This window comes from Paramormyrops kingsleyae, chromosome 22, assembly GCF_048594095.1.
Source record: "Paramormyrops kingsleyae isolate MSU_618 chromosome 22, PKINGS_0.4, whole genome shotgun sequence".
Classification (NCBI taxonomy): domain Eukaryota; kingdom Metazoa; phylum Chordata; class Actinopteri; order Osteoglossiformes; family Mormyridae; genus Paramormyrops; species Paramormyrops kingsleyae.
The window spans coordinates 5,126,697-5,154,415 of NC_132818.1; the positions used below are offsets into that span (position 1 = coordinate 5,126,697).

At 40.8% G+C, this 27,719-nt stretch overlaps 2 protein-coding genes across 6 annotated transcripts; one reads left to right on the top strand and one right to left on the bottom strand.

Annotated features, from left to right (window-relative positions):
- Positions 1 to 3,028, bottom strand: LOC111846422 (histone H3.3A). Of its 4 annotated transcripts, none has more exons than XM_072705271.1 (4): positions 2,945 to 3,028; positions 1,493 to 1,623; positions 1,261 to 1,414; positions 1 to 459 (listed from the first exon to the last, which is right to left on the bottom strand). In XM_072705271.1, exons 2-4 carry the CDS (start codon positions 1,618 to 1,620, stop codon positions 331 to 333), a joined length of 411 nt encoding a protein of 136 aa, XP_072561372.1. In that variant the 5' UTR covers positions 1,621 to 1,623; positions 2,945 to 3,028; the 3' UTR covers positions 1 to 330. The 4 variants fall into 4 exon arrangements, with proteins under 4 accessions (XP_072561372.1, XP_023672337.1, XP_072561374.1 ...); XM_023816569.2 differs by lacking the exon at positions 2,945 to 3,028 and adding an exon at positions 2,605 to 2,763; XM_072705273.1 differs by lacking the exon at positions 2,945 to 3,028 and adding an exon at positions 2,498 to 2,516.
- Positions 3,027 to 27,520, top strand: unkl (unk like zinc finger). Of its 2 annotated transcripts, XM_023816564.2 has the most exons (17): positions 3,027 to 3,169; positions 3,952 to 4,161; positions 10,358 to 10,534; positions 10,622 to 10,687; positions 13,882 to 14,015; positions 14,102 to 14,237; positions 15,136 to 15,253; positions 15,401 to 15,485; positions 15,858 to 16,009; positions 16,613 to 16,801; positions 17,000 to 17,059; positions 18,446 to 18,623; positions 19,276 to 19,368; positions 19,807 to 20,040; positions 20,523 to 20,719; positions 20,887 to 21,144; positions 21,375 to 27,520. In XM_023816564.2, exons 1-17 carry the CDS (start codon positions 3,105 to 3,107, stop codon positions 21,528 to 21,530), a joined length of 2,508 nt encoding a protein of 835 aa, XP_023672332.1. In that variant the 5' UTR covers positions 3,027 to 3,104; the 3' UTR covers positions 21,531 to 27,520. The 2 variants fall into 2 exon arrangements, with proteins under 2 accessions (XP_023672332.1, XP_023672334.1); XM_023816566.2 differs by lacking the exon at positions 10,622 to 10,687 and having other exon boundaries at positions 3,032 to 3,169.
- The last annotated feature ends 199 nt before the right edge of the window (positions 27,521 to 27,719 follow it).

Here is a 27,719-nt window from a genome sequence, read left to right on the forward strand (position 1 = left end):
TGAGGTAGTAGAAAGTTTATTTACAACCCAATAATCACAATACAAAGACAGATGTTACACGTTTCCTAATCAGCTGCCTAATCCCCAAAGCATACAAGCTACTTAATTTGTCACAGAGTCAGAGGTATAACAATGTACAATATAAATCTTAAAAACCTGAGAAGGCATTGGAGGAATGTTTTACATAAAAAAACCCTGCTACTATTCCCAAATGCAAACCATTGAGTGCTAATATGATACAAAACAACCTAAATACGGGGGTGAGTATAAATGAAGGAAAATTTTACAAAATAAAAACAAAAGTGGAAGCTCCACCCAGACTTAGGCGCGTTAGGCACGCTCGCCCCGGATTCGACGTGCTAGCTGGATGTCCTTGGGCATGATGGTGACTCTCTTGGCGTGGATGGCACACAAGTTAGTGTCCTCGAATAAGCCAACCAGGTACGCCTCACTGGCTTCCTGTAACAAAAACCAGACATAGTGATTTAAGTCAGCTGCCGTTCTTCATCTGCCAAGCTAGACTGGGCCGAGATCCAAGGCTCATTCCAACTCTGAACTGGCCACAGGAGGGATACACACGCCCACCCCAGTTAACCCCTGATAACTACACACATACTACTCATATAGGAAAACAGGTGGGAGCTGAGGCAGATTAAAGCAGCCAAAATGTTTACTTGCAGAGGAATCAGACTGAACTAAAATTTGTCTAGTTATCGTGTTGTCGTGTTGGGAGATGCCTGCGTGTGATGAAAATAGTCATTGTAAAAGGTCATGGGAAATAAAATTGTTTCCATAAGAGAAGCTCTCAGAGACTAAAAGCAAGCACGCTATTCTGGCTACAGCAAAGCCTGCATGAGACTTGGATGCCCTGCACCACATGATATGCAACCAACTGCAACCATATTCTGTACTCCTAACACCACATGCCGGAGCGAGAGTGATCTTTCAGAATGTACAAAATGTTGTCCAAAATGTCCACTTTAGGAAGGACAGGATCAAGTATGGAAACCTACAGTTAAGCTGTGAGCAGTCGCAGTTATTCATAGCCTACTGTGATTTTCACTTAACGCTTAGCTTAATGACCTGGTTGTTGGAATAGAACTTGGTCACTAAACAAGTAGTGGTTGTACTGGGCCTAAAAGAGACCCGAGATCATTCACAGATCACAGTAACAGCCGAGGCCCTTTATATGGAAATCACAGCTAAGGCCGCCAAGCTTCAAAAGTCAATCTGATTAATACACCAGACACAAACTCTCACCTGCAGAGCACCGATGGCCGCACTCTGGAATCTGAGATCAGTCTTGAAGTCCTGGGCGATTTCCCTAACGAGCCGCTGGAAAGGCAGTTTTCGGATCAGCAACTCTGTGGACTTCTGGTAGCGGCGAATCTCTCTGAGCGCCACGGTGCCTGGCCTTTAGGGAAATATGGGGAGCATTAGTCTCAGCGGAGAATTCAACGGCATGGAGAAGGGCCGCCCGAGGCGCGCCTACCTGTATCTGTGCGGCTTCTTCACGCCGCCGGTAGAGGGCGCGCTCTTCCGCGCCGCCTTGGTGGCCAGCTGCTTCCTGGGCGCCTTCCCGCCAGTGGACTTTCGGGCAGTCTGCTTCGTACGAGCCATGTTCTGAAAGATGATAAAGAGTGCTTTCTCAACGAACTGGCTATTATCATAAAAATCAACCAAATGTAACAACGAAGGAACCCCCCATTCAGTTTCCATACTGAATACGCCATTAATTGAGGTATAGTAATCGTCGCTGACCCAATATCTATTAATAAACTCACAAGAAAAGAAAATGACAAGGCACTCGTTACCTCATGGCTCAAAAAATCGACTGGTCACCGGTAGGTTAAGGCGTACTTTACAAGATTACTGTCACATAAATACAGGCTCAAAATGGCGGTATCAAATTAATAATCCGACTCTGATCTCTGCTTGGCAAACTAAAAGGAACAGCTTCGTACTGGTTAAAAAAAAAAGGCCTGAACCCACATCGACAAGAGGAAAAAACAAACTGGGTTTCATACAGATCTTCAAAGCGGTCAAACTGGCTTAATATTATGGCAGTAATGGCCAGGTGAACATCACTGATGGCGTCCAGGTGACTTAGGATCCAGCGACCAAAAGCCAAAGGCTTGATCCGGCTTCTCCGCCACAAGCCCAGCTGTCACTGGACGCCGCCAAGTTGCTTAAAGCACTCATGCTATGCAGCATCTATCCAGGCAGCTTCGTTGGGTCTCCAACAACCTCATTTAACAGACAAATGTAACAGATAATCCCCATAAAAACACACTGCGTCAGGTGCTGATTTTCCAGGCGTGTGATGGGTTTGGTTTGTTAAAATTCCCAGGCCGATCCTCCATTACGGACAGAAGAGGGACCCGTAGGTCCCACTTTAGGTTTGGCCATCTAACATGGCGCCCTGAGGAAAGCCGGCCAGACAAACATGGCCATGCAAGACTGCATGGAGTCCATTATGGGAAGGAGAAAAGCCTACCGGCGGCCGCCCTGCCTCGGACACCCAGGAAGGAACGCTTAGCTTACACAACACCTCACCACAGCAACTTTCCAGATATACTATATATCAACAAAAAACATACTTACACCAAATCAAGACTAACCAGTGTCCTTTAAAAAACCAAGAGGGACCACAAAATAAACAATTTTTAAAAAGGCTGTCTGCACCGAAGTATCGCCCCGTAACCGAATATTTGTCTTGGTAGTGACGCCCTCCTCGGCCAAGCCCCGCCCACGCCCATCCTCCGTGTCGTCATGCCAATTTCTTGCTGTTTGCAAATATTAAAATCATGCTTTCATGACGTCGTGTTTATTGTGAAACTGTAGCTGAAATATCACAAGGCAATGGTCTTTAACCATAAGCCTGGAAGGGACTGGTTTCAGTTACGCACAATTAATTCGGCAAGGTACTGCCATTTCCGCTTACTCTGTAAGAGCTGTTTTACGGAGGATACGTATTCTGTACGTGGCTGTGCCCGGCGTGTCTCCAGCAGCTTTGCTCCCCTCAGTGAGTGAGAGTACGGTCGCGCATGCGCGGCGAGCGGCGCGCGCCGTCGCGCAGGCGCTCTCCATTGTTTTGACCGAAGATGCCGTCGGTTTCGAAAACGGCGGCGAGCGCTTCTCCTCAGACCGAGAAACCGACCCACTATACGTGAGTAAAGCCCGCGTTAGAACCACTCGCACGCGTCATGGAGAAAAACTGCGCGACGGTGCCAGTGCGTCGCATGGTCGTAGCGGCTTGTAGTATGGTGCTAAAGTGCTTTTGAAAAACGGCGCTTTTCCCCCCTTTAGTAAGTTCTGTCGAATACACGTAGCTACACGGCCACATTTAGCTATGCTGCTAAGTGTACTGCAAGTCAAATTAATTAACTTAATTCCTCGATTAAAGCCAAAGATTAGATGGCTGATAATGGAAGCGCGCCGTAGACATTGTGCAGATGGGCTCGTTTCCTGGTGGCGTACCTGGCACCGTTAAGTTACGGTGGCGCTAGTATTTTGTTTTTCTCCCTCCGCCACGGCCCGTGTTGCTGCTCCGTGCGCGCCCCCTTTGCGTACGCGGCGGCCCACTGAGCTGCTTTCACGCTCATAAAGTGCGTAATGTGTACCGGAATAGCGCGCTGCCGTGTTTAAGCTAACTGCTTTACCCAGCTCCCACTGATTCATATTATCTGCAAAAATAATTTTTTTTTCTGCAAACGTTTGAAACTGTGATTTGGATGTTTTTTCCTGACTTACCCCGCATTCGCTCAGTTTTTAGTGCCTGCAGTTCAGTAATGGGTAGAGTGGGAAACGCTGGAATTGGGCAGTTTTAGTAAATGTATGATCACAAGGCATCGAGCGTAAACGCCGAAGTAAATTCAAAGCTTCCCGTCTGGTGTTCTTTCATCGACTTTCAGAAAAGTATTTCTATTAACGCTGGCATCTTCTCTGCAGCTATTTAAAGGAGTTCAGGACGGAGCAATGTCCCTTGTTTTTGCAACACAAGTGCACTCAGCATAGACCCTTCACGTGTTTCCACTGGCATTTTCTGAACCAGCGGAGAAGACGCCCGATTCGGAGGAGGGATGGGACCTTTAACTACAGCCCTGACGTCTATTGTACAAAGTACGACGAAACTACAGGCACGTGTCCAGATGGCGACGAGTAAGTACAAAGACGCTGAGAATTGGTGCTGCAATTGCAAGCGTCAGTTGACATCGGATTTGCTACTAATCTTGCTGTTGGCAGGTTGCTTACGATCTTCATGGCACAACAGAGGTTGTTCCTGTAATACTACTCAGATTCAAAAATGTTATTCCCCTCGTTCCCTGACAGACATGTGGTTTGTTACGTAATCACCTCTTGTTTACCATGTGGATTTAAAAGCGTTTAACCATAACGTATGCAGCTCAGGAGATTAGGCATCCGTAACCATATCCGGACATTCATGGGTTTGAATCCCGCGGTTGGCAGATTACCCATATCAGTGTTAGACCCTTGAGTATGGCCCCTAGCCCCTACTCTCCCCGAGATTCTGGTTGATCTTGCTCTCAATCTTTCTTGCGTCGATTGCTGTGGACAAAAGCATACACACATGCATACGTACACACACGCTGATACTGAATTACAGGATTGTTTTGCCTCTTTAACTATGGGTGTGAGGAAAGTTTCTTATAATTTCTTATATTACTCAGTCACCAGGTTCATGCCATTGACCAGTCAGTAAGTAATTCGTAAATGCAGTTTGTTTAAGGTACCAGTTAAAGCCTGGTAGGGATTTGTGTGACCGGATTTATCTGCAAGCATGAGCGTTGCTTTGTGATTGTGGCTGCAGCGAGGGGACCATGGCGGATTTTCAGCTTGATCAGAAACAGATCAGAGGTGTTAATAAAGTGTGACCACGGTCTGCTTTATTTTTCTCAAAGTGAGTTGTTCACACCTTTATTTCATGCTTATTAGCCTCCGCAACTGTTCTTGCCAGAGGTAACAATTCCTGTTATCTGTGTTTAGGATCTGTTGGTCTGGGCTCTTTAAGAAGCCTTTGGTACAGTTTTTATCTTACAGTGTAATATTTAGTGTTTTGCTTTTAAATAAGCAATTTAAATGAAGAACCTATATATGACCAATGAATAAGTTTATCATAAGCAAATGTTGTTTGGTGTTTGATAGATTGCTAAGATTTGCTGTTCGGTGGTATAGGCTGTGCCTGAAGCAGCTTGCCTGGTAGATCTTTGTATAGGAGATTCGTTTAAAAAGTCCAGCTTTTACACCTGCATGAATGACAATACAAAACTGTTACAGTACTTCTGCTTCATTCATATATTGAAACGGTGTTGCTTCAGGTTTGTTTCACGATTAGGAAATCTGCTAAAGACTGTTGATGACTGATAATCCACCATAAATCATGGCATGTTATATAACATGCTGTTACCATTCTGACTGGCTTTTCATTCAAGATGTTTCTTCTTAGTGTCTCCTGTTTCCTTGGATGTATTGCTGGCTCAGGACAACTACTGGAAGAGCTATGGTGGATGGATGGATAGGACTGGTGTTATTTTTACAGTTTACTTTTTGTAAAGAAGAAAGGTTTGGCTGCAGCTTTCACCAAGATCAATGCTATAATTATCCATATAATCAGTGATGGAATCAAAACACTAAGTGTCATTTTCAGAGCTGATGCTGTGACCTAGTTAAATACAGACATTACAGAATCTGTTGTCTTTGGCCACAGTAAAGGAATACAGTATCTTTACTGAAATGCAGGATCTTGCGAAGACTGATATATTGTATATATGTTCTTACAATTTTTGGAGTTGTCTCTGTGTGCAGATCATGGAATAATTAAGGCATTTTCTATGGAGCCAGAGAAAGTTACAAGTCAGAGGATGCAGAATTAAATTTAAAAGAAGTAGTGCTTTGCACATGTTGTGTAGCTTTCTGTTACATGTTGGAGTTATCAGTGAAGCTCAACCATTTGATTATTATTGGGCTAGTTGACCTTGTAGGAGATTAAATGAAATAAAAGCATTAGTAAAGGTTGCTAGGGAATCAGATTGGACCATGACGTTCACGGTAATCTTGTCATGTCAGTGCTATTCTTCGCCAGCTACTGTGTTTTACAGGCTTGCCTGGATTGATGAATAACAGCAGGTTAAATGAGTTGCTAGTTTTCCCCATAATCTCTTGCAATACTTATGAATCCGTTTTTATTGCTTTGTCACAGTTCCTGTGATTATCTGTCGAACAGACTAAATTGTGTCTGGTTTTATGTGTCGAGAGACTAATTCCCTCCTGCTTTTTTTCCCTGCCACTTGCTGAATTGGAACAACGATTTAAAAGATTTTCAGTCAGGTCTTTTAGCAGCAGACTGTCTTTTAAAATCTTAATTTAATAGTGGTAGTTATCCTCCTCATTCAAGGAGGTGTAAATACTTTTCAGTTTCCCAGGCATGTTTAGGGAATTTTATTTATGAACGTTCACATTTACCTGAATCTGATGAGTTAGATCAGCGGTAGCCAATCTTATACGCAAAGGGCTGGTCTGTATGCAGGTTTTTGGGGTAACCTTTAGGTCAGCTGTTCAAACCCAGGTGTGAGGACTGCTCAGCCAATCAGTCCTCTAATTAGTAATATAATTAAGGAGCTGCAGCGAATACCCGCACACACAGCGGCCCTTTGCGGATAAGATTGGCCACCCCTGAGCTAGATATTTGGATATGCATAGAATATAACGCAAGGATATATGATTACAAAACCCACTTTCAGATCATTTTAAGTCTTCAGTTCCTCTTGGGCAGCTCTGGGTGTATTTTCTGTTTTACGGTCATTAACAGAGAAGAACTCGGATCCAATAAGAGAGCCTGTCACTTGGATGTGAGGCTGGATTTTACATATAACTTTGTAGCCACTTTGTACAAAAATCCTATTGTAAATTGTACTTGTACTATCCCCGTTTGAGAACCACCTTTGGATACAATACATCCAAGATATTTTTCCAGCTTCATGACGATGGTTAAAAGACCCCTAGAAGATCCAGTACAAGATGGTGGCTTGTTTGAACTACATGTGTTAAAGTATTTATGACCACTTCTAGCTGTGCAGGCAAGGTAATGAGTCTCTAAGGTCCTCAAGTTTGTCACAAACTTGAAATGTAAGTGAAATGTGAAATGAAGTGAAAATATGTGAGAGACTTTAAATAGTAGTAATATAGACCCAATGATTTACTCTTGGATTACAAATAATTACTAAATAAATTAGTTTCTACTTATACTCCAAAATTAGACTATAAATACTAAATATAAACAGATGGAGCTTAATTTGCCTCAGATTAACTAACACCTAGTCATGGTACTTAAGGCGCAGAGAATGTGAATGATAAACATTTTGAGGCTGGTGAATTTATCTGGTGTGTTTAGCGGTAAAGTGCTGATTGTGCAATGGGAGGAGCATTATCTTATTCCTGTGCAGACTGCCTTCTGGAACTTCCTGGATTTTTTTTTTCTTCAAATATTTTCGGTCTGCAGCTGGTCGAATGTGCGGATGTGGAACCCATGCGTATGACAAGTCAACTGTATTATATGTATCACAAAAAATGTAATGCCAAATATTTGCCATGCAAGGCCAGGGTCACATACTCACATTGGCTGCCTAATACAGGACCACTGAGAAATCTCTAACAGCAATCACAGCCTGTAACCACAGCATGGTGAAAATGTATCTACAGATGCTGTCAGCCTTTTTTAAAAAAATAATAATAAATAGACCGCCTGTTTGGTGTGTAAGTAATGCCAAGGAGACATTTTTGTAGGCAAATAATGGGGGCATTGAGATGCATTAAGGCCCAGCTGCAGTCCTGTGTTTGACTAGGCACACCTTAAGCGTTAGGGCCAGTGCTGCCAGCAATGCGTTCGTGTTTGGACAAAAGTTTGCTAATCCAAAGTAATGTAACAATATACGAATATGTCACTTTCTTGTAACATTTTTTGTGGTTAATGAAGATACCTGGGATTTTGCAAATGAACATAAATTGCAGTGGAAACAATCTCATAAAGGCATGTGGATAGTGGTGCTGCTTAGCTGGCTGGTTGAACCTGGAAGGACTCTGGCGCACTACAAAGGCAAAGCAGGGTAAATACGCTGGCACTGAAACTGAGAAACCTTTGCACGGCAGTGTGTTGAATTTATGCATTACGTTGAATGCATGACATTACATGACATTAATGTCATAAAATAGTCCAGGTCCACTCTTCAGTATATGGATTTTTTTTAATCAATAAGAAAAGTACCGAAGGAAATTTGTGGCTCTTGGACGATGGGTCATTGCTGATACAGCCTCCAAACTTACAAGCCTTTGTTGAAGAAAATCCTCTTACAGCTAGTTTGGTTAAAGCCAGAAATGTTTTTATCATTAATGTTAAATGTGTAAATGCAGTAGCTATAAAGTATCTATTATACACAACTTATGTGCCTTCCTTTTGGAGGTGTTGAGCACATCACGCTGGAGCTGGGAGTCCAGCCAAAGTCGCTCGCTAAGCTAACACGAAGCATCGGGTAAGGCTGTTGATTCTTGGGCCGTCTAGCAAATCATTCCGAATATTTTCTGAGCCATGGACTGTGATTGTAGTCTATTCTGTACTCTAGATAATCAGCGGTCAATAAACAAAGCTGTTTTGTCTTAAACAAACCAAGGTAATTTTACCCTTTGACAGAAAATGAATCCGAAGTATACTTACTGGAGTAGGTGATGGTTAGCTCTGGCGTTTCCTAGTGCTCTCTCGAGGCTGCCTTTGATCATTACAGGGAATGAGGGAAGCATCCCAGACAGCAGACGACCTGTAACCCCTTCCCGCTACTGAAATCTGCTGTGGATTAACGCATGAAAAAAATACATGTAAAAACTCTCAAGTGTACTGGGTTAACATGGCTACCGCAGGGATTTTTCAGTTTAACTAGTAAGAAGGTTAGCTATCAGTACATAATTAGTATATAATGTCAGAACTATTCTGAATTTGTTTTCAGTTATGCAGTTGTCTGTGTGCACGTCTCAAACATCTTGTACAGCTATCTTATACCACTTCAAGGTTAAGATGTACAACACAATTTAAAAATACCAGGATTTCTAAATACCAGGATGGATGGGTGGATGAACAGACGGACGGACGGACTTGTAGTCCAGTCATACTTTACTGTCCTGTGTTAGCTGCCTCGACAGGGATGGTACACAAGGCTGGTCTTAATCAGTAAAGTGGTCATGCGTAGCACTTATTAGAAGTCTTATTTGTTATTTTATTTTGTGTATATTTGACTTGATCTCGGACAAAGAGCACCGTGCTGTCAAAGTGCAGCATGTAGTGGTCATGAAAGGAGATGGTAAACAGAGTTCTTACAGAAAGTTGAATAACAAATAAATAAAATAAAAAAAGTCTGGAGAGAAATATGATGCACACTTTTTATTTTGAATCTCCCCCCCCCCCCCCCCCCCCCCCCGTCTCCCCCGTCTCCCCCACTGACAAGTTCCGTAATGAATTAGGTCATTAAAAAGCATAATGTAACATCAGATGGTTTGTGGTGGTTTGTGAATTTAAATAGCTGAGTTCTGCTGCTATTCAAACTTAAAGGGCAAATGACACAAAAAAAGTTTAGTTTTAAAAAGAACAGCCCGCTATCTCCTTTGAGCATCTCCTTTGCACTGTCATGAACTCCCACACACTTTAGAAAGGCGATCATTACATGACCCACAATGATAAGGACGTTCACACACACGTTCACACACACACTCACACACACACACACACACACACAGTAACTTCCGTATATCAGAGGCAGCTGGTCCACAGTGCTGCCTCCTGTATTTCTGAGAATAAATTATTAAACATGCAACACTGAAATAAATCATTACTAAAATTCTATTGTCTTTTAAAAACTCAGTTTTTCTAACTGTAATTTTAATATAATATCCCCACAAATTGAAGTGGTTGGTCTTTATTGCAAATTAAATATTACTGGTCATGTAAGCTAAAATTCCATGAAAATATGAGCAAGGAAAGCTCATATTCTATAAAATTAAAAATTCTGGCATCTCAAAAATGTAAATCTCCTGTCTTTACTGTCTTTGAAATTTAGAATCAGGTCTAAGAATCCTAACATCTTTCCTGCAGTATATGACTGACGTGCAAGGACTTTTGTGTTGTAAAAATACCACATTTTAAAATACTTCAGTTTGCTTTGTTATTGATATCATGTTTATATTTACGTTGCTTTACTATGAGAGTTTGATTTGTCATGCATGCTATATTGTCCAGTGTTCTCCTGTTTGAAATAATAAATAATACATAGTAAACTTTGTCTGTCCCTGTTATTAGGTGTCCCTACCTACACCGAACAACTGGCGATACAGAGAGGAAATACCATCTGCGCTACTACAAGACCGGCACATGTATCCATGAGACGGATGCTAGGGGGCACTGTGTGAAGAACGGCCTGCACTGCGCCTTTGCTCATGGTCCGCATGACCTGCGCCCCCCGGTGTATGACATCCGGTACTGATCCTCGCGCTTTACGGATGCCTTCTTTAAAAATGTTCCCTGACGTCTTTATGTATAGCAGACCTGATGTCTTGCCCTTAGCGACTTTCTTTGGCGACATGACACTGTCCCCAGTGCTCGCTACCATGAAGTCGGCTGCTGGTGCCGGTGAGGATTTTGCCTGTCGATATTCCCTCAGCAGATAGCTGCTTGCTCTTGCTGCAAATAGAATCGTGCAGTGAGCTCTTCTTATGTTATATTATAAGGAAGTTTGGTGGTTCCCCATTCCTGTGGTTAGATCTAGATTGCTTGCTGTTATGGAGGCTGGTAACAGGATGTGTGAACTTTTTTTGTGAATTTTGGTCAGAGTTTTATCTTAATTTTAGGATACTTTTAAGCATTCCGTTTGATTTATTACTGAGATTCATATCCCTATATAATATTCCATCAACCAAACATGCAAACCCTACACACAGAACCAGGTTCGGAATAAAAACAACCACTGAGCCATTGTCTCGCCGTTAATAATAATACGATAATAACCAAACACTGAGACAGTGTAACCGCTGAGCTGCTGTCTCACCATTAGTAATAATATAATAACCAATCGCTATGATTTAATAACCAAACACTGAGACAGTGTAACCGCTGAGCTGCTGTCTCACCATTAATAATAATATAATAACCAATCGCTATGATTTAATAACCAAACACTGAGACAGTGTAACCGCTGAGCTGCTGTCTCACCATTAATAATAATATAATAACCAATCGCTATGATTTAATAACCAAACACTGAGACAGTGTAACCGCTGAGCTGCTGTCTCACCATTAGTAATAATATAATAACCAATCGCTATGATTTAATAACCAAACACTGAGACAGTGTAACCGCTGAGCTGCTGTCTCACCATTAATAATAATATAATAACCAATCGCTATGATTTAATAACCAAACACTGAGACAGTGTAACCGCTGAGCTGCTGTCTCACCATTAATAATAATATAATAACCAATCGCTATGATTTAATAACCAAACACTGAGACAGTGTAACCGCTGAGCTGCTGTCTCACCATTAATAATAATATAATAACCAATCGCTATGATTTAATAACCAAACACTGAGACAGTGTAACCGCTGAGCTGCTGTCTCACCATTAATAATGATATAATAACCAATCGCTATGATTTAATAACCAAACACTGAGACAGTGTAACCGCTGAGCTGCTGTCTCACCATTAATAATAATATAATAACCAATCGCTATGATTTAATAACCAAACACTGAGACAGTGTAACCGCTGAGCTGCTGTCTCACCATTAATAATGATATAATAACCAATCGCTATGATTTAATAACCAAACACTGAGACAGTGTAACCGCTGAGCTGCTGTCTCACCATTAATAATGATATAATAACCAATCGCTATGATTTAATAACCAAACACTGAGACAGTGTAACCGCTGAGCTGCTGTCTCACCATTAATAATAATATAATAACCAATCGCTATGATTTAATAACCAAACACTGAGACAGTGTAACCGCTGAGCTGCTGTCTCACCATTAGTAATAATATAATAACCAATCGCTATGCTTTAATAACCAAACACTGAGACAGTGTAACCGCTGAGCTGCTGTCTCACCATTAGTAATGATATAATAACCAATCGCTATGATTTAATAACCAAACACTGAGACAGTGTAACCGCTGAGCTGCTGTCTCACCATTAATAATGATATAATAACCAATCGCTATGATTTAATAACCAAACACTGAGACAGTGTAACCGCTGAGCTGCTGTCTCACCATTAGTAATAATATAATAACCAATCGCTATGATTTAATAACCAAACACTGAGACAGTGTAACCGCTGAGCTGCTGTCTCACCATTAATAATAATATAATAACCAATCGCTATGATTTAATAACCAAACACTGAGACAGTGTAACCGCTGAGCTGCTGTCTCACCATTAATAATAATATAATAACCAATCGCTATGATTTAATAACCAAACACTGAGACAGTGTAACCGCTGAGCTGCTGTCTCACCATTAATAATAATATAATAACCAATCGCTATGATTTAATAACCAAACACTGAGACAGTGTAACCGCTGAGCTGCTGTCTCACCATTAATAATAATATAATAACCAATCGCTATGATTTAATAACCAAACACTGAGACAGTGTAACCGCTGAGCTGCTGTCTCACCATTAATAATAATATAATAACCAATCGCTATGATTTAATAACCAAACACTGAGACAGTGTAACCGCTGAGCTGCTGTCTCACCATTAATAATAATATAATAACCAATCGCTATGATTTAATAACCAAACACTGAGACAGTGTAACCGCTGAGCTGCTGTCTCACCATTAATAATAATATAATAACCAATCGCTATGATTTAATAACCAAACACTGAGACAGTGTAACCGCTGAGCTGCTGTCTCACCATTAATAATAATATAATAACCAATCGCTATGATTTAATAACCAAACACTGAGACAGTGTAACCGCTGAGCTGCTGTCTCACCATTAATAATGATATAATAACCAATCGCTATGATTTAATAACCAAACACTGAGACAGTGTAACCGCTGAGCTGCTGTCTTATAGGTAGTGTCATCGCCAAAAAATGCCTCTCTGGACACTTTGCTTAGTGCCATGTTGGCAAGTGTATTTTCACAGCTTAGACTCTATAGCAAGATGAAATGTACAGGCATTAAACACCATATGGTCATTTATATAAATATAAGAAAAGAAGGAAGCCTTTTTGTCACTCATTTAAAAATAGCAATACATTTCCATGGGCTTCTCATGCATAAGCCAAATCTGTCAGATACTGTCTTAGCTTTTGCTGCTTGAAAAATTCTGTATGGAAACCAAAACAGCGTTTGGGGCTTCACTGGTGTCCATTGTGCTTTGAGTATATGCTTTAAAAATGCTCGTCACTCCTTACCCTGCGGTTGAACATCAGTTTTCAAACACACTTAACTAGCCCAGACTGGGAAGTAGGGAGTGGTGCTGGGGAGATGAACAGCAATGTTCCGTTGCCCCCGATTTTGGGGGGTCCTGCTCTGCTTTTCACATGCAGCTCAGTGGGAAGATTGCTAAAATGAATGTTGTATTGACATTATTAGACTATATAATTATCAGAATGTCTGGCATTTGCATGGCAATTTTTATGCATGGATGCTGTATTGCTTTGCAAATTGAACAGTCAGATAACTTAGACATCAGGCCCAGGATTTTCTGAACGCTCCGGTCATTCTGCTAAGTGATTGTAATGGGGTATTACAGAAATGGCATTGGTTACAGGTTGCGTTACTGACTGCATTCACAGAGAGATCCAGGCACAGGAAGCGCTACAGAACGGGCAGCTGGGTACCGGAGAGGGAATCCCTGACTTGCAACCTGGGGTACTGGCCAGCCAAGCTATGATTGAAAAGACGCTAACTGAGGACCCCCGCTGGCAAGGTATGGAACTGCTCAAGCAAAGAGCATGAACTTTGTAGCTCCTTAGCTCTTAATTTAAAGGTAATTTGTTAATTTTCTTTTTCTAGACACCAACTTTGTTTTAGCGAACTACAAAACTGAGCAGTGCACCAAGCCCCCTCGCCTGTGCCGACAGGGCTATGCCTGCCCCCATTACCACAACAGCCGGGACCGCCGGCGCAATCCACGCAAGTTCAAGTACAGGTCAGACGCGCTGCCACACAGCGTTTTCTCTTTAAATGGAACCTTCAAATATGTGAGCTGTACTCTTGCAATATTCTTATTAAGTCTTGCATGCTGCTGAAAAACGTGTTTAGTTCATTCCTCTGCCTCCCGACCCCGTATCCCGGTCAGGGTCTCAGGACCTGTGTAGTTCCCCTGCCACTAGGGCTGGGCGTCATACAATGCCTCATTAATATTTTAGCGATACTACTACTCTGCTTAACATGTGGGCGTAAATATACATCCGTATAGCACTGAAAAGCTGGCACCTGGCCAAATGTTTCACCTGTCATCTGAAGCCCTGGTGATTATTGCACATGTGCGATATAATATCGATATGATATCGCCCAGCCCTACCTGCCACCCTTGTAATATTCACTTTCTGGCATGTCTTTGGGACCTTTTTATGCTTTCAGGTGTATTTGTATAAGATCTATTGTATGTATCAAGTACAGGATATACTGTAATACAATGAAACACTTGTGTGGCTCTGCGCAGCCTGGCACTTAAGTTATGATAAGCACCAAGTACCAACAATGAAGATACACATAAAAATGACGGAAATAGACCAAATAAATAAAAGTGCCAGCATTTGATTTATAGCAGCAATAGGATACAGTAACAGGATGATATAAACGCCAATGTGAACACTATAAGCAGATAGCAGCAGTGGGCATGTCATGACAGTGGAGTATAAATAAGGTAAAGTTGATGGCTATGGTGTAGACGGCTACAGTACAGTGTGTGCATGCTAGTTTTGTGTTTGTAGTTTTTGTATGTTTATATATTTTTAACTCTGGTAAACACTGAGTCAGTCTGAGTAGTAGTGGTGCCCCCCTTGGGTGTGATTTGGAATAACACGGTTTGGATGCTACCTCAGGTCTACGCCCTGTCCGAATGTGAAACACGGGGATGAGTGGGGGGAGCCGTCCAAGTGTGAGAGCGGGGACAGCTGCCCGTGCTGCCACTCCCGCACCGAGCAGCAGTTCCACCCCGAGGTGAGGGATGCCCCCAGGCCGGCTCCGCGGCACCGACGCCAGCAGGCGTCCTGCATGTAGCCTAGCGATCTTACTGTCTGTTCTGCGTCCGCCTGGCATGCGTCACGTGTGACGGTGTTCTAACGGTGTGTTTGTGTTTGTTTTTAGATTTACAAATCCACAAAGTGCAATGACATGAGGCAGACTGGTTATTGTCCCAGGGGGCCGTTCTGTGCTTTTGCACACGTGGAAAGTAAGTTGAGGGGCAGCGTTTGGCCGTCCTGCTGAGGGCTGTAGTGTCAGCTCATTCGCATTCTAACCAGCGTCTGAAATATGTTTGGTTAAGCCTTAAAATGCTTTTATAACATCGGGTTTACTCTGTTTTTAAATAGTTTACTAGTTTCTGTTGATTTTAAGAAATAAACATTTGTAACAGTTTATTTTTTAAATTTTAAATATATAAATACCTCATTTTATGATTGTATGCCTATATATAATTATATACCTCATAAAACCGATTATTTTAGCATTGATTATATGAGATAATACCTTAGCTAATATATCTGAACATGATTAATGTAATTTTGATTTGATTGGCTGCTTACTTGTGTCTCTGCTCCTTTAGGAATTCCCTCCACTGAAGAGACGATGACATCATTACTCACGGTGATGCAGACGGGGTCCCAGGCCAAGGGTGACTCCCAGCCGTACTCCGAGGGTCCCATCAGCGAGTGGGGAACCGCAGTGAACACGGCCACCAGCAGCCAACCAGGCAACGTAAGTCAGACTGCCTCCACTGTCGTGGTCTCCTTGGTTCTCTAGATAACATAAACTAAATGGAAGGTGTTCTTTTTTTAATTTTAACATGAAAATAAAATTGGTTCATTTCGAAGTAATGTGTATAATCTGGCACCAGGTTTACAAGAGAAATTAAACTTAAAATAACTAGGACCATCTCAAAGAGTCGTAAATATGCATGGAATTGCTGATGCATTTAATGGTGACCATGATTATACCTACAGACTTATGTTTTGAAATTTGTGAACCATTTTATTGTATAATACTTAATAATCCATTTCTAAGAAGGTGGTGTGGGAGGTAATGATTGCACAAAATTTATATACCTAATATACCAGTTGAATGGAATGGGGGTGGTAAATGTATTCCCCAAGCACTGTATATGAAAAGGTACTCTTATCGAGAATTTACCCCTGGGATCAATCAAGCTCATAAATGTTTTCCATACCATGGTCCTCATGTACTCCTTAAGTTTTTAATTAACTTTCTATGACTGACATACACGCCATAAAACTAATTTTCTAGTGATTCCTCACTGAACTGAAGCTGTCTCTGTTTCTGAAGTGTACCTTTCCTCTCCAGATTTCATGCTCCAACAGTCCATCCGTAACGTCAAGCTCAGGCAGCACCAGCTCGCTCTCTCCCATCGGAGCCATCAGCAGGCCTAAATGCTTCACCAATGGCAGCTTGTGTTCAGAGTCCACCGCATCAAGCGTGTCGTCGCCAACGTCCAGCTATCCCAAAGCTCCCGGATTCGAACGCGAGGATCAGGTACGAAACGCCCTTCGTTACTGCTTACACGAGTGCAGCCAGTAAGCGCCTCACTGCTATGCTCGACCAACTAAAAAAAAAACTGTGTCTCACCACATATGTAAAAATCTGTGTTTTAATCCCTAATAAAGTTTTTTTTTTTTTTTCCCCTCTTTAAAATCATATGCCGTTTGGTCATATATACTGTCTGTTTTTCAGACGAAAAATTTGAAAGGTTACCCCATGGATAGCAACCTGAAGCTAATGGAGCAGGACAAAGTGAGTGAGTGCCGTGCGCTTTTGGGCTGCGGCTGCCGGCTCTGCCGTGCATTTCAGCATAACGCAAAGCAGCCGTCAGGTCCAGCCAGAAAGGCACTCGGCCCGTTTTTAATGCACCTTTAATCAGTCTGTTTACCTGCCTCATGCAGTAATTGTCTGTCAGACCAAAATGATTCTAAGACTTGGTTTCTGCGTAACTCTCTTCCACAATTGTGTGAATTAGTGAAGCATTTGTGCTTCTGGGAGGAGGTGGAGCTCCACCGCACTGGACTCCAGCGTAAAGCACCTGCTCGTGTTTTCATGAAGTAAACGTGTCCTTAACACACGGGTAACATCTCAACCAAAAATGATTTTTTTTAGGAACATAAACAGCATTTTTAAATATACTTTTGCACCAATGTTCATTTTTCAAAACGTATCGTAGTGAAAAAACGCTTTACATCTTTCTTGGGTGCCACTCTGGCACTGGATCTTATCACTGGATTATTTCAGTTTTCCAGAAAGCACTGGTACTATGTGAAAAAATGACCTTTAATGGTTATCAGCTTTTTTTTTGTTTTTCTAGCTCTCTAACACAGATTGCTCCTGTGTGAAGATGTAATTGCTCCCTATTTAAATGAACTAAATTAATAGAATAGGGTCAACTGATTAAACACAACCAGTCTTGGTTACAGTCTGCCCTACTCCATAAAAATGCCATTTCGTACTTGGGAGACAGTTTAGAGTTACATGCCTTTGGACTGTGAGAAGAAATTAGGGTATCAGGAAGAAACCCGCACAGCACAGGCTGAGCACACACACACACACACACACACACACACACTCGTTAGGGGTTTTCATGTGTCATTTTTGATATTGACACATACTGCCTGTGTTAGGGATAATATTATTTCATTTATACTGCCAGGTCAATATTGAGATCGTCATTATTTAACATAATTACTCATCGACGTTGGAAATATCATGCATTTATTAAACTTAAAAAAAAAAAAACGCCGTCTTAACAGCATATTTTCTTGAAATCCAACAGAGAAACAAAAAGGGGTGCACTGCATTTACAACCCCAGACAAAACAGGCGATCACTGCAAAACGAAATGCGGCACAGTAATCGCTACATCTCCATTATTTTGTTTTGATAATGGAAGCCAGTGCTGTAATTGAAATTAAAATATAATTAATTGCCCAGCCCTACCCCCAGATAAGGATGCATATAAGAGCTTCAGAGGGAGTCTTTTAAATAATTGTGTAACTGTACAAAAATGATGCTATTGCATTATCCTTAATAGCTGGAAGTATGAAAGCTCTTTATGTGATCACAGCTGTTCCGGATAGATCTTTGAGGTTGGAGTAATGGGCCGATTCGCTCTCTGCTCCCCGCACTGCAGACCCTCTCAGGTGTCTTCTCGGTGGCGAACCCCCTGGCCTCTAGCATAACATCCAGCATTACCTCCAGCCTGGCATCCAGCGTGGGCTCGGACAGCTCGTCGCCCACCACCCTATCGACCATGAACGCCAAGGCGGCCCCCTTCTACCCGGGCAGTAACACCGTGGAATCGGTCATAGGTATGTCGCAGGCAGCGTTTTTATTAGTCTCTACCTGCGGCTTGTGTAGCCGATAGACTGCGGTTATCGGTCTCGCCATAAGGCAGCACAATAGACAGTGGGGAGCGAGCGAGAGTGCTGACAGGCGCGGCATGGAGATTCAGAGCCGGTCACCAGCACCACACTGGGTTAGACACGCTCTGTCCCTATCCAGGGGCGCGCTCTCTGTAGCTGTGCAGCTGCCTCGTGCTTGACGAGTGTGGTGACACAGCAGTATTTCAGATGTAGAGGCTGTAAATCTGGGTGCCCATGTCTCTGAAGGCCTTTTGGGTGCTCTGTGAGGGCCGTGCGTTTTAATGATGTATGTGCCTGTATATTTAAGCCTTATTTAGCATTTCGGCAGAACTGTCATCCACGAATCCTTACAGTATATTTATAAACAAAATTTTGAGTGATATGATCTTAAGAAAATGTTGGGAATCAGTGGTCTGTAAATGTGTGTTTGCTGCTGTATTTTGTTTTTGTATTAATTGTCAGATATATTCCCACAATCTCATTTTATACAGATATTCTCATTTGGGTTTGACTGAAATGCAGTTTCCTTGTGTATCCTTATGCTACATCGCATGTGTGCTGAAGGATTTGTTCTTCCATTCATGTGTGACTTTCTTAGGTTCTGCCCTTGACCTCAATTTTAGTGACATTAATGTTGCATCACTTGATAAGGAATTAGAGGAACAAGAAAACAATGGCCTAGGATTGACAAGTAAGAGAATGCCTTTCGTGTTCGGGGGGGTCGTACTGTCATCCATTCTTTTAGGTTGAAATGTAGCAATACGCCATTCTCAGTTTCAAAAGTGCATTAGACTTATTTGATTGGAATGAAAAGTATACAGTGAGCAACTTAAATATGTATTTAATAATTTTGCTGAACCTTGATAGTATTGCTTTATTGGCATAATATCTATTTTTGAAAGATGAATTGATTTTGTGATGGGGTAGGGGTCAGCTTTCTATTCGAAGTTAAACGTAAACGTTGAACACATGTACCATATATTTACATTTCACTCATACATTGTAATGGTGATATACCAGTTGTCTGTAGTCTTTGCTAATGATGGTAAATATATTTAGACATTTATGGATAATTTCACTTGCAGCCTTCTATGCACTTGCCTTTAAAATGAATCCTTTTTCCTTCCAGATCAGAGGTTGCTCGGCGGCTCAGCACCTGTCAACATCCCCGGCTCTCTGGCTCGCTCTTCCTCCTTGCACTCTTCCTCCTCGCTCTCCGCCTCCCCGCTCAGCTCACTCTCCCAGTCCCTCTCCCAGTCACTTCTGCCAGGAGTGGCCTCCCAGCAAGGCCAGACACAGGCTCTGTCCAGCGCGGTGGAGCACAGTCTCTTGGGGACCTCCACCTCTTCCCAAAATTCCCTCGGTGAGATCCCAGCTTCATGTGCCTTTCGGTTAACAGAAAACATTTATGCTAGTGCCTTTCGGCTAACAGAAAACGCTTATGCTAGTGCCTTTCGGCTAACACAAAACGCTTATGCTAGTGCCTTTCGGCTAACAGAAAACGCTTATGCTAGTGCCTTTCGGCTAACACAAAACGCTTATGCTAGTGCCTTTCGGCTAACACAAAACGCTTATGCTAGTGCCTTTCTGGTAATGCAAAACGCTTATGCTAGTGCCTTTCTGGTAACGCAAAACGCTTATGCTAGTGCCTTTCTGGTAACGCAAAACGCTTATGCTAGTGCCTTTCTGGTAACGCAAAACGCTTATGCTAGTGCCTTTCTGGTAACGCAAAACGCTTATGCTAGTGCCTTTCGGCTAACGCAAAACGCTTATGCTAGTGCCTTTTGGCTAATGCTAATGAAGGTGGGGAAGAGGAAATGAACTCGCTGTGTTGTGTGTCACTAGGTCTGAATGGCGGACATGGAAGCATATGGGATTTCGTAAGTGGCAGCTTCTCCCCCAGCCCATCGCCAGTGTTCAGCAGCATCGCTCCCGCCGCGGTGAACGCAGGCAGTGCCGACCTGCCTCGCCTCTTTAGAGAGCTGGACGAGGCGAAAAGGAAGATTAAGCATTGGGAGGAGGCCTGGCAGCAGATCCGACAGGTCAGTGCTCTGGTCCTGGACTTGCGTTTCTGTGGCTTCATGTTTGGTCTGTAATGGGGAGCTTTTGGTCAGGCGCCGATTGATCACGTGGACCTTGAGATGCCGTAAACGGGGGGGTCGTGCATGTTTTATCAGAGTAAGTCATTGAAGGCGCCCGTGTGTCTCAGGCCTGTGACGCCTGGCAGAAAGACGCCCAAGAAGCCAAGGAGCAAGCGAAGTCGGCCGAGGCCGAGCGGCAGCTGGCCGTCAAGAAGCAGGAGGACGCCGAGCGCAGGCTCAAGGAGCTACAGGAAGACTTTGATGCACTGTGCCGCTCTCCAAACGTGCCGCTGCTCCGTGGCTACGGCGAGCTGGACCGCCTCCCACTAGCTAAGCTGCAGTCCCTGCAGAGCCGACTGCGGTCGGACCTAGACGTTGTAGATGGGGTAAGAGTGACACGATTCCAGCGTGATTTTTTTTCGTCCTTTAATATACCGATACTGAATGGTAAAGATAATAGCGTCCGTAATGTTTTTGCTTAAATGCACAGAGGTTACAACGTCAATGCAAAGTAATCTGTTAATGCAGTCAAGTCATAATGTGGATCCTGCATTGAAAACTGTCATATTCTTTTTGTTTAACATGACCGCTACTAACTTCTCTTTTCTCAACACAGGTAATATATCAGCTTCAGTCAAAGAAATGTATAGTTTGCCAAAGGCATGACCGCTGCATAGTGCTGCAGCCTTGTCAACATTATGTACTGTGTGAGAACTGTGCACCTAGCAAAACAGAATGTCCATATTGTAAGGCGAAAATACTGAAGTGGTGATGTAGAACTATTCAAGGTACTGTCTCTGTATATAATCGTTTGAAGAGCTACTAATGCGCATATATATATATATATATATATATATATATATATATATATATATATATATATATATATATATATATAATCAGTTAAAAACAGCATTTCTGTCCTTTCAGTATTCATAATACGATTCAGTTGATAGTTCTATTAGAAAATTGTGTTGTTTGACTTATACTTGGGGTGTAACTAGGAATATTTTTCTTGATTGATCACTTGGCTGTTTTAAAAGGAATCCACTTTTTGGTCCAGTGTCGATTTGAAATGGTTCCTCTAGCCACGGTGACTGTTCATTCAGACCAAGACTAAAAGTATCAGTCAAACAGCAACTAATATTAGTTTTGTGAAGAGGATTCATCTTTTGTAAAAGCACTTTGTTGACTTGGGAATTTTACTTTAGAATATTTTGCTTTAAGCTGCTTCTGTAGTTTTTTTTTATATATATATTTCTGTTTTTTGATTTATGTTTTTCTAAATATGGTAATGTATGAAGCTTATGTTTGTGTACTGTGAAACCATAGAATATTTCTTTTTTCTTAACCTTAAATCATGGGGTATAGTTAGTAGATTGCTAGTTTAATATATAAAATATACTAAATAATAGCTATTAATAGTATTGTTGAATTACTTAGGATTTTTACATTTTTCCAATCAAGAAGTGCAAACTTTTTAATGCGTTTATGCATAGCCAGCAGTTACGATATCAATAAGGCACATAACACATGCTGAAGCATTTAGCAAGTCAATTGCCATGTTTTTGTGGTTGATTAATTGTTAGTTAGTTCTCTGAGCAGCCAGTACCGCAGTGCTGAGCTACGCTGTGACTGTGTCACTTTGGGGAGGCCCAGTGCTTCGATATCAGCCACACGTTCCCAAGTGCCTTGCCTCAGGAAATAGGAAAATATTACGCATCTGAAAGAAATTTAAGATTGTAGTAAAAATGGTTGCACATAGTCTAAAGCTTGTGCAACTCTGCAGAATATTTGTAGTCATACTTTCTTTGCAAATTATATTTATTTAATAGTTTATACCAGCTCAGTTCATCATTTGAGTATTCTGACAGATGTCGGCTGTGCGACGGTGACATTAACGCCTGTGCCTTGACGACAGACGTCAGACGTAAACTGTCCCCATTGCATATCTCCATGGGTAATGGTGCTTTTTAATGGTGAGTTTCTTTGGTGCAGCTTCAGTATCCTTGCATTTTAATTTTCCAACTTTGTAGGAGGCAGATCAGGAAACAAATTAATGTACATGTTTAAAAACACTTTTGTGTTATTTTAATGTTAAGAGAAACAACGTAAGTCTGTAATGCCTTTTGGATGAAATTGATAGCATCCAATCTGTAAATTGTGTTGTCAGATATGACAAAGTGTAACGTGTTTAGGTTAAAATAATCGAAATGACCTACTACTGTGTTAATGTATTTGTGTTCATGTTTTTCTTTTGGTTAACTTTTGAATCTTGGTCCTTTAATATTTACAGCAATGACTGATTTCAGTAAATTTATATATATATATATATATATATATATATATATATATAGTTTGAATAATTGAGTTACACATGTTTGAGGTAGAGCAAAATTTAGTCAGAGATTACAAGATTACGTCACACGTGGTATTGATAATTGAGGGAAGACTGAATTTTATTAATCTCTTAATTTTTCCATAAACCATACCGACAGAAAAGAGCCCAAGTACGGCGTAATCGGCTGGCATAATGGAAAATACATGATTGGCTGATTTTCTAAGCTCCGCCCTTCTCCACGATTTATTTGGATACTTTTTAAAATCCACAATGTTTTTATTCAGATTCTCATATAGGTTTAAACTCATGGATACGCAGAAAAAAAGCACACGGCTCTCGTTGTAGGCACCTCAGTAGTAGTTTACTTTTGTACTGCCAGTCACATTGTCATACTAACAGTGGTGTAAGTACACCATAAAATCGTACCCTTCATATCGCATATATAGACTGATCTAACAGTAGATTTAATTTAAACCCAGCTTTAAAATTATTAAAGGAAAGCAAACTTTCCAGGGAGAAAGGCAAGAACATAAATCAGTGTTGACATCAAAGTTGCATTTTAATATCTAGTAACAATGAAAATATACACAGTTTCTTTAATCTGAAATAACTTGTGGCCAGCCAATATTATCAGGTGTGTAATCTTTTCATTTGGTATCCTTATCATTCTGGTTATTTCATTATTATATAACGTAATAGTAACATTTTTCCAGATCACTTTAATAAAAACCTAATGAATAATGTGGATTGAAATGAACCAAAGTATTGTAACTTAAATTTCCTCTTAGTAATCCTTTAAAAGTATATATAAAATATTTAAAATTTGCTTTCAGTATGACACATTATGTCGTGTTTGATTTGGATGAAGGAGAAAAGCCTAGACCAACTGCTTTTGCTGACAATATTAATGGACTTGTGAGCCCATTTTGTAGGCGTGCCAAAGACCTTTCCGTTTTATGACATTAGTGGTACATAATTACACTTTTTAACATTCTGAGAACTGGTTGGAAAACTTACTATAAGAACAATGACCAAATTCAGCACCTTGTTTAATAATGTGCATTTGTAAATGCCATAACAGTTGCAACCTTTTTTCTTGTTAAACATAAGATGTTGTTTGTGCATTAGCGCTGAATGCACAGACTTAAAGCATTATGTTTGGCCTGATAACCGGAGATGGAGAGAATGTCAATATGAATTTGTTTTATTAAGTGGCCATGTGGACTAGTATTTAATATCCATTTGTATTTCTTTCTTAATTGCTGAACTCATTTAATGGCTTAGTTCTAAATATTACTCTTTCTTCACTACTATTATGCAGTCAGGAATTTGAAGCGTAAAATTGGTTTGTAAGGTGCTTTAGTTCACTTGACTGGTATCTGTTAGGTATGTGTTCTTAAACACTGTATAAAATTTAGGTTAATTTGTTGTTGAATTGTCTGGAAAATGTTGCATGCATTAATGATGTAGTGTTTCCCTTGTGAGAGGTCAGCGATAGATTGCATCCTGTAATGCATATCCATGCACTTTACATGGATGCGCGTTGACAAACTCTGATGTCACTGCAAATTCTGTTTATTTTTGTCTAAACCACCTGCTGGAAAATGCAGTTACACATAATGGTTTTTTCATTTCTTTAAGAAATACTACTTAACCCCACACATTAGAGGTCAACCGATATGGGTTTTTCAATAGCCGATGGCCAATATATGCTGCCGTTTTTCTTTGGCCGATAATTGGACATTTTCCCCTCTATTTGCATGGTAAAATATCACACTAATAATAACAAACGATACACAAAATTTCTCAACTTAGCATTTACTGAATACTGACTTAAGTAAATTTAAATATAAACTTAACAAAAACACAATACAACTTGTACACAATAACTTAAACTTGACTTGGTGAAATGCTGCCATACAGGATTAGATTTTTGTTCAGCCATCAGACAGCAATTATTAAAACAGAAGAAAAAATGCAAGGTTGGGATCTTTATTATAGTGCCTTCATCTTCAATTTATTCTACAATTACAGTATTCCATGCACATTAAAACAATTACACTCTAATACATTTTGAAAAGGAAAAAAAAACACTAGTAACTAAGTGCATCATGGTATGATGAGTAGTGCACAAGGCCCAAAACCTTTCACTGACATGTTGTTTATGTTGTTAGCAGACAGGTAGCTTACAAGCCAAATTCACAATCAGAATCTAGCGATCACTGAAAATAAAATAACTTTGTTGTATTACACAGCCTTGTATGCAAGGACAACGTAAGCCCCTAGTAATTTTGACGTTGTCGACGTATAAGCCCGTATAAAGCATAGACATGTTTAATGAGGAAGCTAACTGCCCAAAGTCGTGCACTTTTGATCTAGACGTCTGAGAAATTGTTCGAATCTCCGCTCTCAAATGCAAACAAGTTGCACAGAAGGACCATTGTCAGCATCAGCTCAGGTGAATGGTAACCACGCTTGCGAACAGTTTTCTCCGCCATGCATTGTTCTTAGCAGCTCTATGTCGCCGAGGACAGTGCTGTCTGTGATCGGGGCAGAGTAACACAACTCACACACACTGCAGTGTTTGAGAGAGTTGCCTGCTCCACCCCACACACAGAGTGAAACTCTCCGACACAAGAAAAAAAAAACAGGACTGATGATATCAGGCTTAAAATGTTTACAATTAAAATGATTTTTAATGATTAAAAAACCTCTGTGAGACCACCAACAAGCACACAAAACTCTGTCAGAATCAATGATCCTTAATGTTGCCTGTAAGCTACAGTTGGTTGAAGGCTCATTATCATTACGCCAGTTCCCGACAGCGTAATTCGCGTTCTCTTTCAAGAGCACTTACGTTTTCCTTTAATGCAAACTAGTTACATAAATAGGTCTTTGAAAGATCAGAATTTAAGCATTACCGGTTTCTCCCAGTACTCTTCCAAAACTTCTGGCTGAGGTCCTGCACAAGGCAGCATGGGTCACATTTTTCCCAGCAACAATCACTCGGCTGCCCACAGACTGTCTGTAAATCGGCATACTACACTCGGATATCGGCCGATGCTGATACATTAAAAAATGCCAAATATCGGCCCGATATATCGGTCGACCTCTACCACACATTATGGCCACACTGCCACTTTTTATCTGCTTGAAAAACACACCTTGTACCCCTTTTGCTGTGTGAAACCATAGAGCCTCATGGCTCAAGGAAACAAATCCGTGGTCATTAAAATGAATCGATTTTTAGGGATGCACACAATATTCGAATCATCGTCGCTTCATTTGAAAAGTGACAGCTTTGCAGCCCATGTACACTGGTGGTACTTTCTCTTGCTTCGAATTCACTAACATTAAGTACTGTGATTGTTTGTTGGATACGTTCATATGTAATTCATCTCTCCCAGAAACGGCTTTCAGTAAGACAGACCAGGCTCCTGATGCTGAGGGTGAGCTTCTGTAGGGACCCTAGGGCGTCCTTCTATGTTACATGAATCATGAGAGAGATGTTTCATACTGTACTTTACATTCAGATGTTTTGTAATAGTATTATGATTGTTGAATCAGATTTGTATGCAGTCTTATACATGAAAAAAATATGAAGCTGGTTGAATTTTGTAGAATTTCCCCAAAATTTGCAGTATTACCAAACACTTTTATAAAAGCAAGAACATAGATCTGTTCCCAACAAAACTTATCCTAAGGCATTCTTACGTAAACCCTGATATTGAATGTATCGTTCCAAAATTTGCATAGGCTGTTGGGTTTAGTTAGGAAGCAGTTCTGCTGTTAACATGTAGCACTTAATATTGTGAATGGGTATATTATATGAATAAATTTGACAAAAATGCAGTTTTCAGGTTTGTATCTATTAGTCTAATGCTAAATTGAGAGGAACAAAAAGGATTTTCTCAGGGTTTTACGGTAATAACTGTAGAAAAAAAGTGAGCTGTTCCATTCATACAGACTTCAAGCTGCATTTCATAGATTTATTGGCTTAGAATTCAAATAAACATTCTTTATAATACATGTCCCATATTTTGGTAAATAAGTATTGCTATATGGAATAACTCTTATTCTGTTGAGTGTTTAAATATTCCTATAAATATTATTGTGAGTATATTAATTTGTAACGTGTTGTTAACAGTAAGACCTTAAATACATATGGAAAAATACCTGTGTTTAATTTATGGAAGCATTCACATGGAATAGCAGAGTGACTAGAACAGGCTGATGATTCAGGCTTTTTATTGCTCTTTTGAAAATAGGTATTTATAATGCATAATCATGTACTTGTAGTGTAATGTTTAAAATTGTTAACTCGTTCAAATTTTTACACTATAGCATTTATGCAATGGTTTACAGAATTCTTGGAATTATTTTTATTATCATTATGGGAATTAAAATAATTTTTGATCATGTGTGTGTGTGCGCGTTGATTGTGCTCCATTCCCCTTTTTTGCCATCCATGCACACTGTTTGCTTTGCATCATTCCCACACAAGGGCCAAGGTATCTGGGCTCGTTTTAGCCCTAAAACAACTGGTAAACGTTGTACGACAGTTTGATTGTTTGCGGGGAGAGAAGCTGTATGGAAAATTGTGGAATCCCTCAAAGTGAG